The following is a 21,793-nucleotide window of genomic DNA, read 5'->3' as shown; positions in this document are numbered from 1 at the left end:
GATGATGGGGATACAGCCTTGAGTGGTGGAAAAAAGCAGACTGGCACATTGTATATCAAGTCTGACCAGGCCTGCACGTTGTAATTACGTGTTTAATTTGTTAACCACAAGCCCTGAGGGAGCAGAGACGGCACGTGTCTTGCTCACCGCTGCATCCTTAGTGCCGAGGACGGCACTCACGTAGGCAACTAGTAAAGGAGAGTGAATGAACCGGTCCATTGACCCTGGGGGGTCTTCTCCAACACTGTTCTCTAACAAAGCTCACTTGCCCCTGCTGCATTTCAGAGCCATCGAGAAGCTAAGCGGGCATCAGTTTGAGAACTACTCCTTCAAGATTTCCTACATCCCGGATGAAGAGGTGAGCTCCCCTTCGCCCCCTCAGCGAGCCCAGCGTGGGGACCACTCTTCCCGGGAGCAAGGCCATGCCCCTGGGGGCTCTTCTCAGGCCAGACAGATTGATTTCCCGCTGCGGATCCTGGTCCCCACCCAGTTTGTTGGTGCCATCATCGGAAAGGAGGGCTTGACCATAAAGAACATCACTAAGCAGACCCAGTCCCGGTACGTGCCTCCGGGGCTTCCTTTGCTTCCTTCTGAGGGGTCCCCTGAGTGCTGGTGGGTCCCGGCCATTCCCAGGTTGCTATTGCTTGCATCAGCAGCGGGGGGCTGTGCTGTATGGGACTATGGCTTCTTTAAATGGAACTACTAACAGACTAACACAAAGCCCAGGGGCTTTAATGAGCTTTCATGCCAGTGACCTAAAGGTCATACCCTGAAACACTAATAGTTCATAAACAAGGTACTAATGACCTCACAGTCAAGAATTGTTCTCATAAGCTATCTGATACCTGTGAATACATCTACATGTTTTTAAAACAACAGAGGTATGGGGCTGAACTTTATGGGACCCTTGAACCCGCGTATCTTAGCTCTTGCCTCCTCTCCTGCGTCAGAGCCCTGGGTGGTAGTCATTCTTTGAGACCACCTAGGGAGTCTCGCAAATAGCTACATAAAGGAAATGGGTGAGTCACTGTTACATTGAGCAATAAATAAAGTACATTAGTCTTATGTTTAGTTTTCTGTTTAAGGAGACTGAATTGGTAGTAGGAATTGTAGTGGATAAAGTGACTTGTGAGGTTGCTGAGTTTTGTGTGTTCATAAGACCACAGCATGATGTAATGAACAAAGCACAGGTCTTGAAAACAAAGACCCTTGTTCAAGTTTTACCACTTAATAGCTATATGATCTTAGAAAAAATGTTCAGGTCTCTGAGCACCAATTGCTTCTTCTGTAAGCCAGGAGTATTGTGAGAATTAGGACAGTCAGGCAGATTGAAGGAAATTACAAAGCACTTAAATTACAAAGCACCAAATTACTGACAAATATTTGTTATTTACATGCCTAGTGCATTTTATTCAGGATATTGAGTGTCTTGTAACCTGAAAGAGAAAATACTGTTTTCTGCAAAGTGAATGAGTTACTTCCAAATAATGGACACTTATATGAGTCCCAGAGTTTAAAATCATAGGAGTGAAATGATGAGATAGTACAGGGGGCAAATACTATGTGGTGTTTCCTTTATTTTAAAATCAGTCCCCTTTTTTCCCAAGTTTTCTTCACTGAGAAAGTGATTTTTATTTGTATGTCTTTTTGTTCCAAAGATTATTTAAAGTGGCTTTATAAATGCAGCAAGGTTAGGGACTTCCCTGGCGGTCCAGTGGTTAAGACTCCACGCTTCCATTGCAGGGGGCGCTGGGTTCAATCCCTGGTAGGGGAACTAAGATCCCGCGTGCCGCGCAGTGTGTCCAAAAAACAAAATAAAGTAACTAAAAAAAAAGCATTTAAAAAAATGCAGCAAGTTTAAATACAAGTGAGTTAGTTCTCAAAGTGTGTGCCCATTTTTTTAGAAATAGGCCAGAGACTTGGATTTGGGCTTTCTGACAGCCAGAGTAAAAAAGGATACAATCAATTATGTGATTTTGAAAGTTAAAAACAAATAGAGCCACAAGTACCCAAAGAAGTCTGATAAAGTCATCAAGCTTTTGAGCCATTAGTTTTTAAGAGCCTGGAAGAAGGCAGGCTGCCGGTGGCAAGGAAACCAAAAACTTAGGCAGAGAAAGGGCATGCCTCTGTTTTCTGTCCATACTCAGATACATAAAGCTTGCTTGAATTTGGTGGAGTTGGATTAACATATGGCTTTTAAAAGCTGCAATCAGTTCAGAGACCGGCACTGTGCCAACGTGCAGTATTATCCCGCTCACTTTACTCTTCACTTCTAAGATCATTGGAAAGACTACACAACATACTTCATTGACCAAACTGGCTTCATTACCACGTTGCCTTGGTGCCTTTGCCCAGTGGCACTCCTGTAAGAAAGATTCCCTTCTCAGTGGAGCTGCCGAGAATTTGGGTTTGGCACAAGACCCCCTGCACTGCTTGCCGCCTTCTTGGAGAATGGCATTGGTTGCAAACGTGCTCATGACACTTCCTGGTCTGTCTGTGTCCTTGCTGTACATTGGCCAGTGCGATGCATTCTTGGGACTAGGATCCAGTCCCAGATGACGCTGTGCTATGGCTCCTGATTCTTTTCCTGCAGGGTAGACATCCATAGAAAGGAGAACTCTGGGGCTGCAGAGAAGCCTGTCACCATCCATGCCACCCCAGAGGGAACCTCTGAAGCATGCCGCATGATTCTCGAAATCATGCAGAAAGAGGCTGATGAGACCAAACTGTAAGTTTGCATGCAATGCACAGACCACTCAGCAGAAAAAAAGATTAGGTTGTCATTCATTTAACCCAGGAAAGTTTTAAAAAGCTGTAAATCTATTTCTTAGTAAAGAGAGCAGGGGAAGGATTATTTTTCAGAAATTTGTTCCTAAAGAGAATACGGTGGGAAATAGATCTTTTATGTTTATAACATGGCTGCTTCTCTACTTGTATGTTTCTCTTGGTGAGCCTAATGCTTCCATCACTCACTGGTAATAATTATTGGTAGGAACGTATAGACCCGTGCTGTCCAGGGCCATGCAGTGATGGAAATGTTCTGTATCTGCACTGTTCAATACGATAGCCAGTAGCCATGTGTTCCTGTTGAGTGCTTGAAATGTGACTAGTGCAATGGAGGAACTGAATATTTTATTTTAATCCATTCAGACTTAAATAATCGCATGTATGGCTAATGGCTATCATATTGGACTGGGCAGATACAGAAAATACATTGTTGTCAAAACCATCATTTACTATGCTGGAAAAGGGGTTTGTCACCATGCTCCTAAGCCACTTGCACTCTTAAAATTGGATTATGTTTCCTTAAATAGTAGAAACTGGTATCTGAGTGGCTACTTCATTCTTCTTTGTTTTTCTCTCTCCCCCTGTCCATTTCTTTTACAAAATATTTCTTAGGATTCCTGAGTGTTGTACCAATTTGAATGACAAATACAGTTCTTAGTAACTTGTATAATTTAGTAATACAAATTTATTAATTTGTATTATAAACAAATTAATGGTAACGGAATAGGCAATATAATAAAAAAGGCTGTATGTTTGTTTGGCAAAATCCACTTACAGGCATGTGTGGCAGTTTTAATAAAGAAGCAGTGAGGGGGCTTCCCTGGTGGCACAGTGGTTGAGAGTCCGCCTGCCAAGGCAGGGGACACGGGTTCATGCCCCGGTCCGGGAAGATCCCACATGCCGCGGAGCGGCTGGGCCCGTGAGCCATGGCCGCTGAGCCTGCGCGTCCGGAGCCTGTGCTCCGCAACGGGAGCAGCCACAACAGTGAGAGGCCCGTGTACCGCAAAAAAAAAAAAAAAAAAGAAGCAGTGAGGGATGAATTGAATATAAAACTGATTTAGCAAACAATGTCAAAGAATAGTGTTCCAAAACCAAGAAGATGAAAGTAGTTCCTAAAAGAAAAACGTTGCAAATCTATTCTTAGATTTCATAAGGGACTCTAACATTTCACTTAACTAATTATTTACTATTTGGGGCTTTTGAAACCCCCCACATGCTGTGTCTTAATTTGAAGAAGCCCCTCCCTCATCTAAGTTATTGAGAATTTTATAAATGTTACCCTCCTTGGTCCTTTGAGCTAGATGTAAGCATCTGACAATATTCTGAAGAACCAAAAAGACTGATGTATAAATTGGATTCTTGAAGTATTCGTGTAGAGCCAAGATAGAATTTGACTGTCTTTGAAATACTTTTTTTTTGAGTGCGGCACCTTGCTGAGCACTGTGCTGGGTTGAGGCTACAGCCCTGAACAAGATCCAGTTCCTTTTTTTATCCAGTGGGAGAGACATCTGCTAAACAAATAATTACACCAGTAAGTAATTAAGCACAGCTATGAGAGGTGCTACAGTGGAAAACAACTGCAGGTAACTGGAGGCCCTAATCAAGGTTTTAGGGGGCAAGAAGAGATTTGAGGATTTCAGAGAAGGCCTCCCTGTGTAAGTGACATTTAAGCTGAGCTGTGAGGAAGATGAGTAGGAGGTGGAGGATGGAGGAGAATAGGGATTCTAAACTTTCTTTCTATTCATTTACCAAATATTTATTGAGTACATACTGTCTGTCAGGCACTGTTCTATGTGCCAGTGGACAAAGCTGACAAAAAAACCCTGCCCTCTGTAAGTCACATTCTAGTGGAGCTTCTTCAAACATCCATGTATTTTGAGGCAGTAGTAATATCTGTTCAATGCTTTTGGTCTCAAGTAACAGAAAACATAACAAGTGGCTTAAGCAATAAGAAACAATTATGATGTCACGTAATTAGAAGTCCTTATTATGTGAGAGTGACTGAAAGGTCAGTTGAATCATAGACTAAAAGGCCCATGACTTTTCTTTCTGCTTTACCTTCTTCAGGGTGTCTGATACTCCCCTGATGATGACAAGATGACTGAAGTGATTTCAGACCTTGGATCCCCACAGAAAACTATTTAAAAGTTGAAAGAGAAGGCATCCTCTCCTTGTCTCCCCCCCCCCCCGCCCTTTTTTTTTGAACTTTTTTTATTGTAAAAAAAAACAAACAAAAAAACACCTATCATAAAATTTATCATCTTAACCATTTTTAAGGGTACAGTTCAGTAGTGTTAAGTATATTCACATTATTGTGAAACAGATCTCCAGAACTTTATCATCTTACAAAACTGAAACTCTGTGCCTGTTAAACAACAACTCCCCTTTTCCCTCTCCCTCCAGCCTCTGGTAGCTACCATTCTATTTTCTGGTTCTGCGAATTTGACTATTTTAGAGAACTCAGATAAGTGAAATCATACAGTATTTGTCTTTTTGTGACTGGCTTATTTCACTTAACATAATGACCTCAAAATGAATTCATGTTGTAGGATTTCCTTTTTTAAGGCTGAATAATATTCCATTGTGTGTGTATACCACATTTTGTTTATTCATTTATCCATTGATGGAGATTTGGGTTGCTTCTACTTCTTGGCTATATGAATAGTGCTGTTTTGAAATATCTCTTTGAGACCCTGCTTTCAATTCTTTTGGATATATACTAAGAAGTGAGATTGCTGGATCATACAGTAGTTCTATTTCCAATTTTTTGAGGAACCTGTTTTCCATACCAGTTGCACCATTTTACAATCCCACCAGCCTTTCACAAGAGTTCAGACTTCTCCACATCCTTATCAGATATATGATTTGCAGATACTTACTTCCATTTCATAGGTTGTCTTTTCATTTTGTTGAGTGTGTCCTTTGATGCACAAAAGTTTTTAGGTTTGGTGTAGTCCCATTTGTTAATTTTGCTTTTGTCAACTGTGCTTTAGTGTTATATCCAAAAAACAGTAGCCAAGTTCACTATCGTGAAGCTTTGCTCCTTTGTTTTCTTCTAGGAAAATTGTACTTTCAGGTTTTACATTTAGGTCTTTAATCTCTTTTGAGTTAATTTTTGTATATGAAATAAGGGTCCAGCTGCATTCTTTTTTTTTTTTTTTTTTTTTTGTGGTATGCGGGCCTCTCACTGTTGTGACCTCTCCCGTTGCGGAGCACAGGCTCCGGATGCTCAGGCTCAGCGGCCATGGCTCATGGGCCCAGCCGCTCTGCGGCATGTGGGATCTTCCTGGACCAGGGCACGAAGCCGTGTCCCCTGCATCGGCAGGTGGACTCTCAACCACTGCACCACCAGGGAAGCCCCCAGCTGCATTCTTTTGCAAGTTTTCCTAAGTTAATTTTCGAAGACACTGTCCTTTTCCCATGATGTAGCCTTGGCACCTTTGTCGAAGATCATTTGACCATATATGCAAGGATTTATTTCTGGGATCTCTATTCTTTCCTCTTGGTTTATTTTTCTGTCTTGATACCAGTACCATACTGTTTTGATTACCATAGCTATACAATATGTTTTGAAATCAGGAAATGTGAGTTCTTTTTCAAACTTGTTTTGATTATTCAGGGTCCCTTGAGATTCCATATGAATTTTTTTTAATAAATTTATTTACTTTATTTATTTTTGGCTGCATTGGGTCTTTGTTGCTGTGTGTGGGCTTTCTCTAGTTGTGGTGAGCGGGGGCTACTCTTGGTCACGGTGCGCAGGCTTCTCATTGCAGTGGCTTCTCTTGTTACAGAGCACAGGCTCTAGGCATGCAGGCTTCACTAGTTGTGGCACATGGGCTCAGTAGTTGTGGTACACGGGCTTAGTTGCTCCATGGCATGTGGGATCTTCCCAGACCAGGCCTCAAACCTGTGTCCCCTGCATTGGCAGGCGGATTCTTAACCACTGCACCACCAGGGAAGCCCCTCCATATAAATTTTTACAATGAGTTTTTCTGTTTCTGCAAAAGTTGCCATTGGGATTTTGATAGGGATTACATCAAATCTGTAGATTGTTTTGGGTGGTGTGGACATCTGAACAACTTTAGGTCTTCCAGTCCAGGCATCCGGGATGTCTTTCCATTGATTTCTGTCTTTAATTTCTTTCAGCGTTGTTTTATAGTTTTCAGTGTGTAAGTCTTTTACTTCTTTAATTAGACTTATTCCTCAATACTTTATTCTTTATGATGCTATTATAAATGGAATTATTTTCTTAATTTCCTTTTCGTATTGTTCATTGTTAGTGTATAGAAACACTACTGTTCTTTGTATGTTGATTTTTATATCCTACAGTGTTGCTGAATTAGTTTATTAGTTCTAACAGTTTTCTTGTGGAATCTTTGTTTTCTACATATAAGATCATATCATCTGTGAACAGAGATAATGTTACCTCTTCCTCTCCAACTTAGATGTCTTTTATTCTTTTTCCTTAGCTACTTGCTCTGGATAGGACTTCTAATAGTATGTTACATAGAAATACTGAGGGCATCTTTGTTTTGTTCCTGATCTTAGAGGAAAACCTTTCAGTTTTTCACCGTTAAATATGATGTTCACTGTGGGCTTTTCACAAGTGGTCTTTATTATGTTGAGGTAGTTTCCTTCTGTTCCTAAATTGTTGGGTGTTATTAATCATGGAAAGTTGTTAAATTTTATCAAATGCTTTTTCTGTATCAATTGAGATGATCATGTGGGTTTTGTCCTTCATTCAGTTAATGTGGTATATTATATTGATTAATTTTCATATGTTGAACCATCTTTTCATTTCAACTTAAAGGACTCCCTTTAGCATTTCTTGTAGAGCTGATCTGATAGTAATGAACTCCTTTAGCTTTTGTTTATCTGGAAAAATATTAATTTCCCCATCATTTTCAAAGACAGTTTGCTAGATGCAGTATTCTTGGTTGATAGTTGTTTTGTTTGTTTGTTTGTTTGTGGTACGCAGGTCTCTCACTGTTGTGGCCTCTCCCGTTGCGGAGCACAGGCTCCGGACGCGCAGGCTCAGCGGCCATGGCTCACGGACCCAGCCGCTCCACGGCATGTGGGATCTTCCCGGACCGGGGCACGAACCCGCGTCCCCTGCATCAGCAGGCGGACTCTCAACCACTGCGCCACCAGGGAAGCCTGATAGTTTTTTCTTTCAGTGCTTTGAATATGTCATCCCATTCATTTCTGGCCTGCAAAATTTCTGCTGAGAAATCCATCCATAATCTTATGGAGATTTCCTCATATGTTACTAATCACTTTGCTGCTTTCAAGATTTTCTCTTTGACTTTAGACACTTGGGTTATAATGTATCTCAATGGAATTCTCTTTTGGTTTATCCCGGTTGGATGTTCTTGGAGCTTCTTGAATCAGTATGTCCATTTGTTGTCTCAGATTTAGAAAGTTTTCTGCCTGTTTTCTTTGAATAAGCTCTCTGCACCATCTCTCTCTTCTCCTTCTGGGATTCCAATGACATGTATTTTGATCCACTTGATGATGTTCCATAAGTCCCTTAGCCTTTCTCCACTTTATTTATTTATTTTTTTTGGCTGCGTTGGGTCTCCCTTGCAGCGTGCGGGCTTTCTCTAGTTGCGGTGAGCAGGGGCTATTCTTCATTGCGGTGCACAGGCTTCTCTTGTTGTGGAGCACGGCCTCTAGGCACGCGGGCTTCAGTAGTTGCGGCACGCGGGCTGTAGGGTGCACGAGTTTCAGTAGTTGTGGCACATAGGCACTAGAGCGCAGGCTCAGTAGTTGTGGTGCACAGGCTTAGTTGCTCCGCAGCATGTGGGATCTTCCCGGACCAGGGATCGAACCTGTGTCCCCTGCATTGGCAGGTGGATTCTTAACCACTGTGCCACCAGGGAAGTCCCTTTCTCCACTTTTTAAAAAGTCTCTTTTGTTTCTTCTCCTCTCATTTGATGATTTCACATGACTGATCTTCAAGTTTGCTGATTCTGTCTTCTGCCTGATCATGTGTGCTGTTGAACCCTTTTAATGAATATTTCAGTTCAGTTATTGTATTTTTCAGTTCTGTTATTTCTGTTAGGTTTTTTAATAGTTTCTTTTTCTTTGTTGATATTCTCACTTCATTCATGCATCATCTTCCTGATTTCATTTAGTTGTCTGTGTTCTCTTTTAGGTTATTGAGTATCTTTATGACCACTATTTTAAAGTCTTTGTCAGGTAGCTCATAGATCTGCATTTCTTTAGGGTCAGTTTCTGGAGTTTTATTTTGATCCTTTGATTAGGCCATGTTTCCATTTCTTTATATGCCTTATAACTTTTTGCTGCGATTTGAGCATTTGAAAAAAAAACACCTCTCACAGTCTTTGCATACTGGCTTTGTTCAGGAGAAGATCGTCACTAATCAGTCTGGCTGGAGGTTCTAGGACCTCTCAAACCATTTCTGATCTCTTTCACCCTCTGGCTTCTGACTATGGAACTGCAGCTCTAACAGTTCACCTCTGTTTTCAGCAGCTTCCAGACTCTGGCACCAGGCTTGTCAACTCTAAGTCAGGCGAGACAGAAACCAATCACTCGGGCAGCTCCCAGGCAAGCCAGAACGTGGGAATCATGGTCCAGTTTTTTGTTTCTGTCCCAGGGGAGGATCCCTGGTATGGAGGATTTCCTCCCAGTTTCCCCTTGCTATACTGTGTAGGGGAAGGAGCATGAAAGGCATGCCAAACGCCACAAAATTTCCTACCCCTTTTACTTGAATCCCTTTTTGGTTTTATAAAAGCCTGGGTGCTGTAGCTTCTCACCTGATCTCTAGAGTTCTTAGAGAGATGGTCTAGCCTATCTTTTGTTGTCAACTTGGTGTCTCAGTGGGAGTAGGAGGGCCTGTAGCTTCCTAGTCTACCATCTGACTGATGTCATTATCCATTGTGCCTTTTTTAAGAGCAAGGAGAACCTTCCTGAAATCACCCAACAGACTTAATTCTCATACCTAGTTGGCCAGATCTCTCTCATGGACCCATTTCCAACCAGTCACAACAAGGGAGTATAATTACCATGATTTGGCGTGTGTTAATCAGAATTCACGCACCAGAGTTAGTGAAGGACCCAGCATCTCATAAAGCCCATGGCCACTTGGTACCTGAACAGAAATGGCTTCTATTTGTAAGAAACAAGGAGGGTAATAGCTCTTGGGAGGCAACCGTTGTGTTCACCTTAAATGTTAAAATGTGGCTTGTGTCTTTTAGAGCTGAAGAGATTCCTCTGAAGATCTTGGCCCACAATGGCTTGGTTGGAAGACTGATTGGAAAAGAAGGCAGAAATTTGAAGAAAATTGAACACGAGACAGGGACCAAGATAACAATCTCATCGTAAGCCTCTTGTTCAGATTAATTGTGCCCAATAATGGAGAATTTGAGCATTTTGATATATCCAACTCATTCATCTGCTTGAAAGTCGGAATGTAATCATAAGTGATATGGTTATATTCAACACCATCAAAACAAATACATAAATAGTTACCAGTCAAACATTTTCTACTGTGGATTTGATCTAAGTCACTACAAAGATTTGAGATAAGATGGCAGATATTCTGTGCCACAGCGTGTGGTGTCTTCTCCCTGCCTCCTCCACCAAGACTTGTTTGTGATCCTTCTGGGATTTTATTTTTCCTTTTGAAAAAAGGAAATTTCTCTCTTTTTCCTGGTGGCCAGCTTGCAGGATTTGAGCATATACAACCCTGAAAGAACCATCACTGTGAAGGGCACAGTTGAGGCCTGTGCCAATGCTGAAATAGAGATTATGAAGAAGCTGCGTGAGGCCTTTGAAAATGATATGCTGGCTGTTAATGTAAGTGCCTACTGCTTTCTTCTCCACTGGTTTTCACATGTATTTTCAGGCAGGACCCAAGCCTCTCTAAGCATAATTGCCATTCAGAAAGTGAAGAAGCACTTTAGAATAGGTATGCAGAGTTATTCATGTCTTCTTGGGGCAAGGGCATTAGAATAATCAGGAAACGAACTAGTAAATTATGATAAGTGCACTGGACAAAATAGTATGGAGTCAACGAAATCACAACTTGGAAGATTTTAAAATGAGGAATTGCTTATGATGTATTGTTAATTAAAAGAATATATAAAAGTATATATAACTAGGGTTATAATTATGTAAAATAATATGGGTCAAAATGCCTGGAAGGCTATATATAAAAATCAAAATAGCTGGTATGTTAGAAAAGTGGGGTTTTTTTCCCCTATTTTCCAATTTTAAAAGTACATACTTTAAAAATAACTTCTGATTTTCATCTCTCACTGATCTGTTCTTTTATTTTTTTAATTAATTTATTTTTAAATTTTATTTATTTTTGGCTGCATTGGGTCTTCGTTGCTGCGTGCGGGCTTTCGCTAGTTGTGGCAAGCGGGGGCTGCTCTTCGTTGTGGTGCGTGGGCTTCTCATTGTGGTGGCTTCTCTTGTTGTGGAGCACGGGCTCTAGGCGTGCAGGCTTTAGTAGTTGTGGCACACGGGCTCAGTAGTTGCGGCACGCAGGCCCTAGGGTGCACGGGCTTCCGTAGTTGCGGCACGCGGGCTCAGTAGTTGTGGCTCACAGGCTGTAGAGCGCGGGCTCATTAGTTGTGGTGCACAGGCTTAGTTGCTCCATGGCATGTGGGATCTTCCCGGACCGGGGATCAAAGCCGTGTCCCCTGCATTGGCAGGCGGATTCTTAACCACTGCGCCACGAAGGAAGTCCCTGATGTATTTACACCCAGTAAATGTTGTCATCCACCTCAGTTCTAATACTTCTAGCAGACTGATTTGGGTTTGTTCTTCCTGTTATTACTACTAGTTCCAACTTTTTAATGGAGAGACACCATTCTAAAGTTCATTCAGAAATCTTAAAAATATTTGTCCGTCAATCAAAGCACAAACTCAGCTCAGAGGAGTAAATTTTTTCATTTTTTATGGTAGTGATTTTTTTAACATATACAAAACAGGAAAGGATGCTATGATAAGCTCTCATATGCCCATAATCCAACTTCAACAGTTACCAACTCATGGCCTGTTTTGTTTCATCTGAACCTTTATCCATATCCCCACCCACCTTGGATGACTTTGAAGAAAATCCCAAACTTTGTATATAACATTTCACAGAAGAATAAATGTTGACGAAGGACTAGGTAGGTTAAACGCAGCCCCAGTTTCCTCACTGCAGCACTTTCCACAGGACCTTCTTACTCAGGTCAGTACTCTCTCTCCCACCTTACCCCAAATCCCCCCTTAGTAGCCCTTGTCACGTCATAATTACGAGGCACAACGAGGAGAAGACTTCAGTGTGAACTTCTCCCCTGTTTGTGTGTATTTGTCTGTGAAAGTATCATCCGCTGATCTCATTTTCTTCTTTGGTGATCTTGATTCCTTATGATAAACAGCTCTTTCCATGAACACCTGGAAATGCTGCAAAGGGTCTGGGTGCTCCAGACATCTTCCCCTGAGCATATATATCACTTAGGTTCATTCATGTCTGGGCTAAAGTCATGCATTGATAGGTGAATAACAGAACTACTAAATCTTATACATGAATGGGATCAAGGTCAAGGATCCTAGCTCTCCTATTCCAGACATTCTGAAAGAAGACAACTTACTGGGTGACCCTAGAGCCACAGATAAGAAAAGAGAAAATGTTAGAGCTTTGCTTAGCGTTCAGGGGGCAGTGGTGGGACAGGTTGGATACAGGCCAGGGTGGGCACTGCATCATTCCTCTGCCTCTGAAGGGGCAGCCTATGTGAGCATCCCCATATTTAAATGTGAAATTAGCAAGTGAGATGATCATGAAGCTGGCAACTAAATGGTAAAGAAGCCAAGGTTGTGAACCATTCTGAATATGGATAATGGAGTTTACATAAGTGGTATCTTAGTGAAGGGTCTGATCTTTCCCTGGATAGAGTTAGGAAAAACTATTAATCTAATATGTTTTAAACATATTCATCCAGCAAATATTTATTGAGTACTTACTATGTACCAGGCACTGAGCTCACAGCACTAAATAGGACAGTCTCTGTCTATAAGGAAACTGTGGTCTAAAAAGGGGAGAGGCAGCTACACAGGCCATTCAGATACCATGTGATGCCTGCTGTTGTAAGGAAACGTGGGCATGTTAGGAGAGCACCTTGAGCTGAGGCCTTTGGGGTGAGAGAAGGCTTCCTCGAAGAGGGGACACCTAAGCTCAGGTGAAACCCACATGACGAGTAGGATGTAGCCAGGTGAGGAGGGAGAGAAGCACATTTCTTGCAAGGTAGACAGTGTTGGGGGGGGGGGTCCAGAGGAGAGAGAGGAGGACGACCGGGCAGAGTGGAGGTAAAGGGTTAGCAGGAGAGATGCTGGTGAGGTGGCCTGGGTCCCCAGGAAGAGCCTTGCTTGCTGTGTTAAGATGTGTAGACACTCTCAAGGCAGCAGAGAACCTTTGAAGGGAAGCCACAGTCAGGTTGAGGTCTGGAGAGCTCACCCCTGCAACACGGTGAGGAAGAGGCCCACGGGGCCTGGGCGGAGCTGATTCATTAGGAGACCCTGGTGCCACCCAGGCAAGAGATGGAGGTTGACCCAGGCAAGCTGGACCTCTCAGGTCTCCTCCCCTCAACTTTTTCTCCATTTTTATTCCCAGCAACAAGCCAATCTGATCCCGGGGTTGAACCTCAGCGCACTTGGCATCTTTTCAACAGGACTGTCCATGCTGCCTCCGCCAGCAGGGCCCCGAGGAGCTCCCCCCGGTCCCCCCTACCACCCTTTCACTGTAAGTAGCTCAGTTCTCAGGGGTTTGCTCATACGCTCCTCCAGGCAGCAGCATTTCTCTGCCATGTTGAATCAGAGCCAGAGCCTTCATTTGGAGGCTGTGCTCATAAGGGATTGTTGAATGAATTCAACAGTTCTTAGGACTTCTTCCTAATGGACAGATTAATGTTACTAAACCATCTTCTAAGTATGTGCTCTTAAACATATAGTATATGTCATATCTGGGAAGGAAAGAGACTACTAGCAAATTCATTAGCTAGAAGCCTACTCATTGTAAAAAAAGGATTTGTTAGCTCAAATCAGAACCTTCATGAGTGTTGTTCACCTACTAAGATATTAGGGTACCTGGATGACTCATGTATAAAATTCCCACCTGTGTCTATGACTCAAATTCATTATATTCTATTAATAGGCAGTTTTAAAAAGAAAATAACACAGTGTCTAGATTTCTAAACACTTAGCACAATGCCTGGCATCTAGTAGATTCTCAGTAAGTATTTATTGTTTGAATCATAATTAATAGTGGCAGAAGAAATGTGAACTTTCTGCGTTTTCTGCTTGTTCGCATTCTCAAGCATCATCAGGATCAACAGATTACCAAATTAGGGCTCAGGGTACTTGACAGCTTTTTTTTTTTTTCATTCCTAATTCTTCTCCACACATACTACTTATTTTTTAAGCAAACTAATTTTCTCCCAGTGTTTATACTGTTTAAATGGGAAGAATCAGGTTGGAGAACCTTAGCTTAACCACTGCTTTCTTTTGAGAGGTGGTCCCTGGTGTGTAGTAGGCATTGCAGTGTCGGAATTCCTAGTAACTCTTTGGGTCTCTGTAGAGAGGTAGGATGAACCCACTGTGCTGTTTTGTCAACAAAATACAGACATGAACTTGCACCCACCTCCTTAGTCACAAAAACATACACATTCTGTCATCTTGTTTATATACAGCTCTTCTGAGTCATTTTTAAATCTCCATACCGTAGAGTTATATACATTTTCCCTTAAACTAAAGGATAGGGTCCAATATTGAGCTGTGTGTGTGTGTGTTAGAGGGAGCTGGGAATATGGCAGGAGGGAAATGGCAGCTGTTATAGTCATGTAGCTGCTCTAAGGAGGGAGAACAGCTATGAGAGGTGCATGTCCCCGTATCTTTGCTGAGATTTGAGAATGACCGAGCCCAGTACAATGAGCTGGCATTTAGACACATCTCATTTCTTGGGAGGAAGACTGTACATACTGCTCCACAGAAGATAACTTCAGAAGCCTCTCAACCTAAGTAACGTAAATGGTGGGAGAAAAAAGATATAATACAATAGACCACTTCTAAAATTGATAATCTAAAAGAGAGGTCAGCAAACGACAGCCTGAGGCAGCCCACCACTTATTTTTGTAAATAAATACATCTGTGAATGTTTGTTTACGTACTGTCTGTTTGCTTTCCTGCTGTGATGGCAGAGTTGAGTAGATGCAGTAGAGACCCTGAGGTATGCAAAGCCTAAAATATGTATTTGGCTCTTTACAGAAGATTTTGCAGACCCCTGAACTAAAACAAAAAGAGAACTTTTCATATGATAGCAGAATATTTTCTAAACTTGAAAATAGATTTTGCCATTTTGAAAGCTTCCTTCACATCTGAGATTTTTTACTAAAATAGTAGAATAATGATTTTACTGAAATAGTTTCTGTTCTTTATAAAATAGATTTTAAATAAAATTTCTTCTTTAAGCTAAAAGCCATGTAGTTCTGATCTTGAGCCCATAGGTCAAGATTAGATTCTAACCCAAAGCACACAGTTGCCCCAAATCTGCAACAGTACATCTCCTGCAGACCTCTCTCTCTGACAGCTGCAGAACTCAGGGCAGGCATGGAGGTGGCCATCGCCACCCACCTGTGCAGAATCTAGAACCTGTACTGCAGGATTGAGGGCTTCCCTAGTGGGCTCAGGCCTCCTGAGAAGGACAGGGTAGGATGGGGTGGTGGGGATACTTCAAATACTTATAAAATATTATTGCTTGCTTGTCACAAAGGCATTCAGATTTCAAGGAACTAGGTTATTTCCTGGTTGCTTTTGTGCATCACCAAACTCTAGCGCTTTTGCTCTTAGCATCCAAAGGTCAGGAAGTCTGTGCACCTCTTTGCAGCTGGCTCACACATGCACAAATTGGTCTCTCAACTCTGGAAGCTTCTAATGTATGTGTGTATGTATGAAAATTACCATTATCATTTTCTGGTTATAAAAGTAATATGTGCAAAGTATTTAAGAAGCAAATAATACAAGTGCAGGTTTTTTCTTAATCTAGAAATAATCAGTGTTTCTGTGTATATGTGTGGGTATATATACAATTTATATATACATGTATAATGTATTAAATATATAGGTGATATGTGTGTGTGTGTGTGTGTGTGTGTATTCCAAATTTTCACTCTACAGTGGAAATCCTTGTATATATATCTTGGTTCTTTTATCCAGCTATTTTCTCAATAAATTCCTGGAAATAGACTTGCGGAGCCAAAGAATGTATAAATTTTATATGTAACTATAAAAAATATAAATATTGATAAATGATAAATTTTGATACATAAAGAATATACTACTTTTCCTTCCTATCTGGTATGTGACAGAGAGGTGTTTTTTTCCTCCTATACTCACTACCAATGTAATTATTCCTTGCAATCTGATACTTTAAAGGGTGCTATTATGAGATTTAACACTGGGGCTTATTGGCCATTTTTTTCCCTCTCTAATGAATTGTCTTTTTGTATCCCATGCCCATCAGTCTATTAAGAGGCAGTATAGATTCTGGAGTCAGGCTGCCTGTATTTGAATCTCTGTACTATATCACTTGTTATTTTTAACAAACTTGGGCAAGTGACTTAACCTCTTTGTGTCTCCATGTCCCTGTCTATAAGATGGGGGTAATAATAGTACACATATCGTGGGGTTGTTAGATAAGTAAAAACCTGCACACAGTAATTGCTATGTAAATCTTAGCTGCTGTTGTCATTTACCGCCATCTTTTTCTTAATGATTTGTAACAGCTAATTACATATTAAAGCTGTTAACCATTTGTCATGTTGTAAATATCTTCCACCAGCTTGTCATTTCTTTTTGCTTTATTTGTGGTGTCTTGTGCCATAGTAAATTCTTTTTTTGGCTTAATTTTTTTACCTTTTTTTTCTTTCTTCTTTATAAAATTAATTTTTATTAGAGTATAGTTGCTTTACAATGTTATGTGAGTTTCTGCTGTGCAGCAAAGTGAATCAGTTATACATATACATATATCCCCTCTTTTTTAGATTTCCTTCCCGTTTAGGTCACCACAGAGCATTGAGTAGAGTTCCCTGTGCTATACACTAGGTTCTCATTAGTTATCTATTTTATGCATAGTAGTGTTTATATGTCAGTCCCAATCTCCCTCTTCCTCCCACTTCCCCTTCCCCCCTTGGTAACCATAAGTTTGTTCTCTACATCTGTGACTCTATTTCTGCTTCACAAATAATTCACCTGTACCATTCTTTTATATTCCACATATAAGCGATAATTTGATTTTCTCTTTCTGACTTCCTTCACTCTGTATGACAATCTCTAGGTCCATCCACATCTCTGCAAATTGTGCCATAGTAATTTAAAATAGATACTTTTTGAACAATCGAACTATGCTGTGTGAAGTAAATAGTAAACATTTCCCTTCAGTCTTCCTTCTCTTACCCAAATTTCACCCAGCAACCACTCCCCAGAAGTATAGCACTATTATGTTTTAAAATATGTTTTATGAGCGTATATAGTCCTATAATCATATTATTCCAAACAAATGGAATCATGCCACACACAATGAATTACTGTGTTTTTTATTTGTTTGTTTCCATTTTTTACTTACTGTGGGCATCCTTTCCATATTTAGAACTAATTCTCTTTGATGGCTATGTAGTATTCCATTGTATGAAATTTACTATAATTTTTCTACTGAGCATACTATTTTTCTACATTTGGGTTGTCTCTAGGCTTTCTCTCCTACAAATAGTGTCAAAATGAATATCCTTATACATAAATGTGTGAATATATCTAAAAGTAAATTCTAAGACTGTAATTATTGCATCAAAGGGGAATGTATTTTAAATTTTCACATTTCCCTTCAGCAGAACTTACGCAGAAATTTTAAGAATTAAGATAGTTAAATCAATGATGTTTTCCTTTATGGACTTCTGGCCTTTGTTGTTATGCTAAGAAAAAGCCTTCTGCCATCTAAGACTATAAAATATTCTCCCAAGTTTTCTTACAGTAATTTTGAGTTGTTGCTTCTGGGGGATCATAGTTTATTATTCACAGGGAATTTATCTTAACTTGTACTTTGAGATAGGGATCTAACGTTATTTTTTTTCCAAATAGCCAGTTTTCCGAAAGTCACTTACTGAGAAATGCACCATTTCATCACTCAATTTGAAATGGCAACTTTGTTGTTCGCTTAATTCCCACTGAGTCATATTCCTGGGCTCTATTCTGTTCCATTCATCTTTTTGTCTACACTGCAGTTACTATAGTTTTATAGCGTCTTTGACAGTTTCAACAATCTTTTTTTTCCTCAAAGGTTGAATTGGAAAGATGGTCAACTTATACTATACTTGGGAAAATTAATATGTAGGAATTTTCTGTTCCTTGAAGATTTGATACAATCCATCCATAAAAATTCTGGGCCTAGTACCTTTTGTTTGGAGAAAGATTGATCATTTATAACCTTTTCAATTTCTTATATTTTCCTATGAAAGTATTCATCTCTCTTTTCATACTTAGTGACACAAAGCTGTGCAGAGCAAACTGTTGCCTTTTAAAGCTGCGAACTTGCGAATCTCTCTCTCTTTTAATTCCTAACATCATATATTTCCTTTCCGTTCTTTTTCTTGATCAAATTTACTAGGGATTTTTCTTTTAATTTTTAAGTAGTTAAGGGTTTCTTTTTTGTTATCCTATAATTGTTTCCTGTACATTTTGTACTCAAAGAATGTTATTGGAACATCTCTGATTCTTGTGGTCTTGCTCATGCATGATCAAATTTTGGAAATCATGGGCACTTGGAAAGATGTACCTTCTCTGATGGACTCAAAGTTGTGTATATGGCTGTAAAATCAAGCTTTTAATTGGTGGCTTGTATCCTCTATTTTATTATTTTTATCTCTATGACTTACTACATTTTGAGAGCAGTTTACTGTTCTCCCACTATGATTATGATTTTTCAAATTCTTTATTTCTAACAGATTTTTGTTTAATGTATTTTTATTATATTACTCTATAAATAACCTGGAATTTTAGTACAAATTATTAAATTTTCTTTCTAAGTCAATACACAGTCTCATATTTCACAGTTATTTAGAATTAACTAAACTTTTCTTACTGGTCTCTTTGCTCACTACAGATGGTTTCTTGAATTCCATATCCTCTTATTTTTTGAGTTATTTGTTTTCGTTTCTTTGTTTTTCTGGAGTAGTTCCTCAAACAACTTTTTTTTCAGGAATAATTATGTAAGTGGTATAATTTCTAAGCTTTTCTATACCTGAAAATGCCTCCCCCGCCCCACTTCATATGTGAATGAAAGTTCAACTAGGTATCTAAAAATTCTAGGGTCTTAGTTCCTTTAGAACTCTGAAAACATTGTTGCTACCAGTCTGAGTTCTCTTACTTTAGTAGGTAACTTTTTTTTTCTTTTGTCTAAGTTTTTTGCCTTTTGTAGTATTTTACTGATACCCTTGGAAATCAGAAATCTGACTCTGAGCCCTTTAATCTGAACATTCAAGTTTTTCATTGGTTCAGGAAAACCTTCTGCGTCTGTAATTAATTTTAGCATTGCCTCTCTTCCCTCCACTCCATTTCCTCCTGGAGTTTCCACTTTATGGAGAGAGAGTAGATCTTCCCACTCTACTCGTCTTGTCTGAGTCCTTCCTCTTGTTTTGCGTGAGTTAATCTTCTTGTGCACTGATTGGCTTTTCAAGAGTGTCCATGCTGCCATTTGTATGACTTCTATGGAGTTTTTACTCCACAAGTCATGTTTTTAATTTCTAAGATCGATCTAGTTCTCTGATTGGTTTCCCTCATAGCAGTCTACTCACATATTAAAGCACTGCCCTCTTGAATCTCACTGAGAAATAAAGCAGACTTTTTAGAAAAGCTCTCCCTCTTTCCTGAATTAATTCACTGAGATCATTTTCTTGCCTTGCTCAGCTTTGCTCCCCTCTTCCATGCTGCTGATTCACTGTATATGTCCAGTGAGTTTTAATTGTCCATTCATGTACTTAAACTCAGCAGAGGGCATATTAGAATCCTTAAGGGAGCCTTATCATAACTACACCATGGGCCCCACCTGAACTAATAAATTTGGAATGTTCCAGAGGAGGGCAGTGTTGGGTTAAGATCTTGGGACGCAGAGTCAGACACAGAGATCTGTGCCCAAACCTTGGCTCCACCTCTTGCTAGCTTATCAATTCCTGGTCCGCCTCAGCTTCTGAGGTGGTCCTCTGAGAGCTCACAGGGGTGATAGGCAGGGGCTGGAAGGAGGCACTGGACAAGCTGGGATAGAATGGTGCACCTTCTGAATCTTGAATAGCTCTGCCCATGACTCTGACCAAGTCCACTCCCTTCCTCCCATGTCCGTATCCCTGGTTCCCAGGGAGAGCACCTGCCGTCTTTATAACAGAACTCTGTCATCACACTACGACTACTTATATTTTTGAACCTAATTTGTATGCCTGACCCTTGCCCTCTTTACTACCCCTTCAACACCCCTCTCTCTTTCTGCTCCCTGATTTCTTCATGATTCAGAATATCACCTAAATGATACATCAAATGGTCATACACAACAGCTAGGAACTGAGGACCCTGCAGTTCTTCCAGAAAGAGCAGGGCCAACTTAAAATTGAATTCCATTCTAAATGTTCATGAGTATGTTTGATATATACGCCTCTACTACCCCCAGCGTAGTCAAGCACAGAGGAAACGCAGACACTAGTTGCCCTCAAACGGAATTTGAAATGAACCAGTGGATAATAGTGACCCCCTGCACCCTTGCTGCCTCTCCTTTTGGGGGAGCATACCTGGCAGGGGCACCTTCACCATAACCTCTTCTCCCCCCCCATATCCCAAATCATAATTCTTTTGAAACACTCAAAAGTAAAGTAGCTTCTCCCTCATAAAATATGTGGGGACCCTCAAACTGAGACAGTAAAAGCCCAGTTGCCATTTTAGGGTTGTGGTTCCATCCCGCCCACCCCACTCTGGGGCCCCAGTTTGTCAGCTGGCTACAGCCTGCTTTCCCATTAAAGAGAACATTTATTTAAGTCATGACAGGTTACTTTTTGGTCATTATGACTAAGCTTCTCTTCCAGTTGAGGTTGTGGACTCCATGTAAGCATGGGGGTGGGGGGAATGGAAAGTGTGCTCTGATAAGTGATAAATAAGTACGCACTTAACACTCAGTAGTTCAAGCCATACGGTGCCTGATGATGGATTCTCCATTCCTGTGACCTCATTGAATGCCACGTAACGTCCTTCAGGGGCATCCATTGTACTTTGGGTCAAATCCACGTCCAAATCAAGGCCCACGGAGCCCTCCCTGCGTGATCTCACACTACCTGCCTCCCCATGCCATCAGGCTGTTCTCTCAGTTGCTTTCACCATACTGGCCTCTTTTCTGTTTTCCAAACAGACCAACCCCTTTCCTAGCTCTGCACCTCTCAGAACCCTGCTTAGAATGTCTCTTCCCTAGTGCCTTGCATGGGGCTCCATCTCCTCCGTGGGTCCCAACTCAGAGGTCACCTCCTCCAAGAGGCTTCCCAGACCCTCCAGCTGAAGTTGCCATCCCACTCATCTAGGCAGCTACCCATCCTCATAGCCTCCTGTTCGTTTCTTTCACATGCTTGTCTGCCTCTCCAGTAGAACCTAAGTTCTGTGGTGGCAGTGACTGACCTTTTTTGTCTCAATAGCTGTGTCCCCAGCACCTAGAGCAGTGCTTTGCTCAAATATCTTTTGGATGAATGAGTAAACAATTGAATGAACTCCCACAACAGTATTGTAAGCTCTGGATATTATTTTAATCCACTTGTGGATGAGGTTCAGAAAAGCTGAATAAATTATTCCAAGTTGTATAGAACTAGTGATTCAGACTCAAGTCTTCTGGGTCTTCTGACTCCAAAAACCAACTTATATACACAAAGGCTAATGACAGCCTCAGCTAGAAACAAGTTCCTGATTGCCGAGTTTTGGGGTT

General features: G+C 40.8%; 1 protein-coding gene across 6 annotated transcripts in view; it reads left to right on the top strand.

Annotated features, from left to right (window-relative positions):
* IGF2BP2 (insulin like growth factor 2 mRNA binding protein 2) overlaps positions 1-21,793 on the top strand; it is a 159,712-nt gene that overhangs the window by 122,826 nt on the left and 15,093 nt on the right. For 5 of the 6 annotated variants that reach the window (XM_067738328.1, XM_067738329.1, XM_067738331.1 and 2 more), the window contains 5 exons: positions 286-558; positions 2,594-2,728; positions 10,008-10,130; positions 10,473-10,608; positions 13,415-13,543. In XM_067738328.1, coding sequence (XP_067594429.1) covers positions 286-558; positions 2,594-2,728; positions 10,008-10,130; positions 10,473-10,608; positions 13,415-13,543 — 796 coding nt within the window. The remainder of the gene's footprint in view (positions 1-285; positions 559-2,593; positions 2,729-10,007; positions 10,131-10,472; positions 10,609-13,414; positions 13,544-21,793) is intronic. The other variant, XM_067738330.1, reaches the window with a different exon arrangement.

This window comes from Pseudorca crassidens, chromosome 5 (genome assembly GCF_039906515.1).
Source record: "Pseudorca crassidens isolate mPseCra1 chromosome 5, mPseCra1.hap1, whole genome shotgun sequence".
NCBI classification, from domain to species: Eukaryota; Metazoa; Chordata; class Mammalia; order Artiodactyla; family Delphinidae; genus Pseudorca; species Pseudorca crassidens.
The sequence above is the reverse complement of the archived record's forward strand: the minus strand, read 5'-3'. Positions and strand labels throughout refer to the sequence as shown.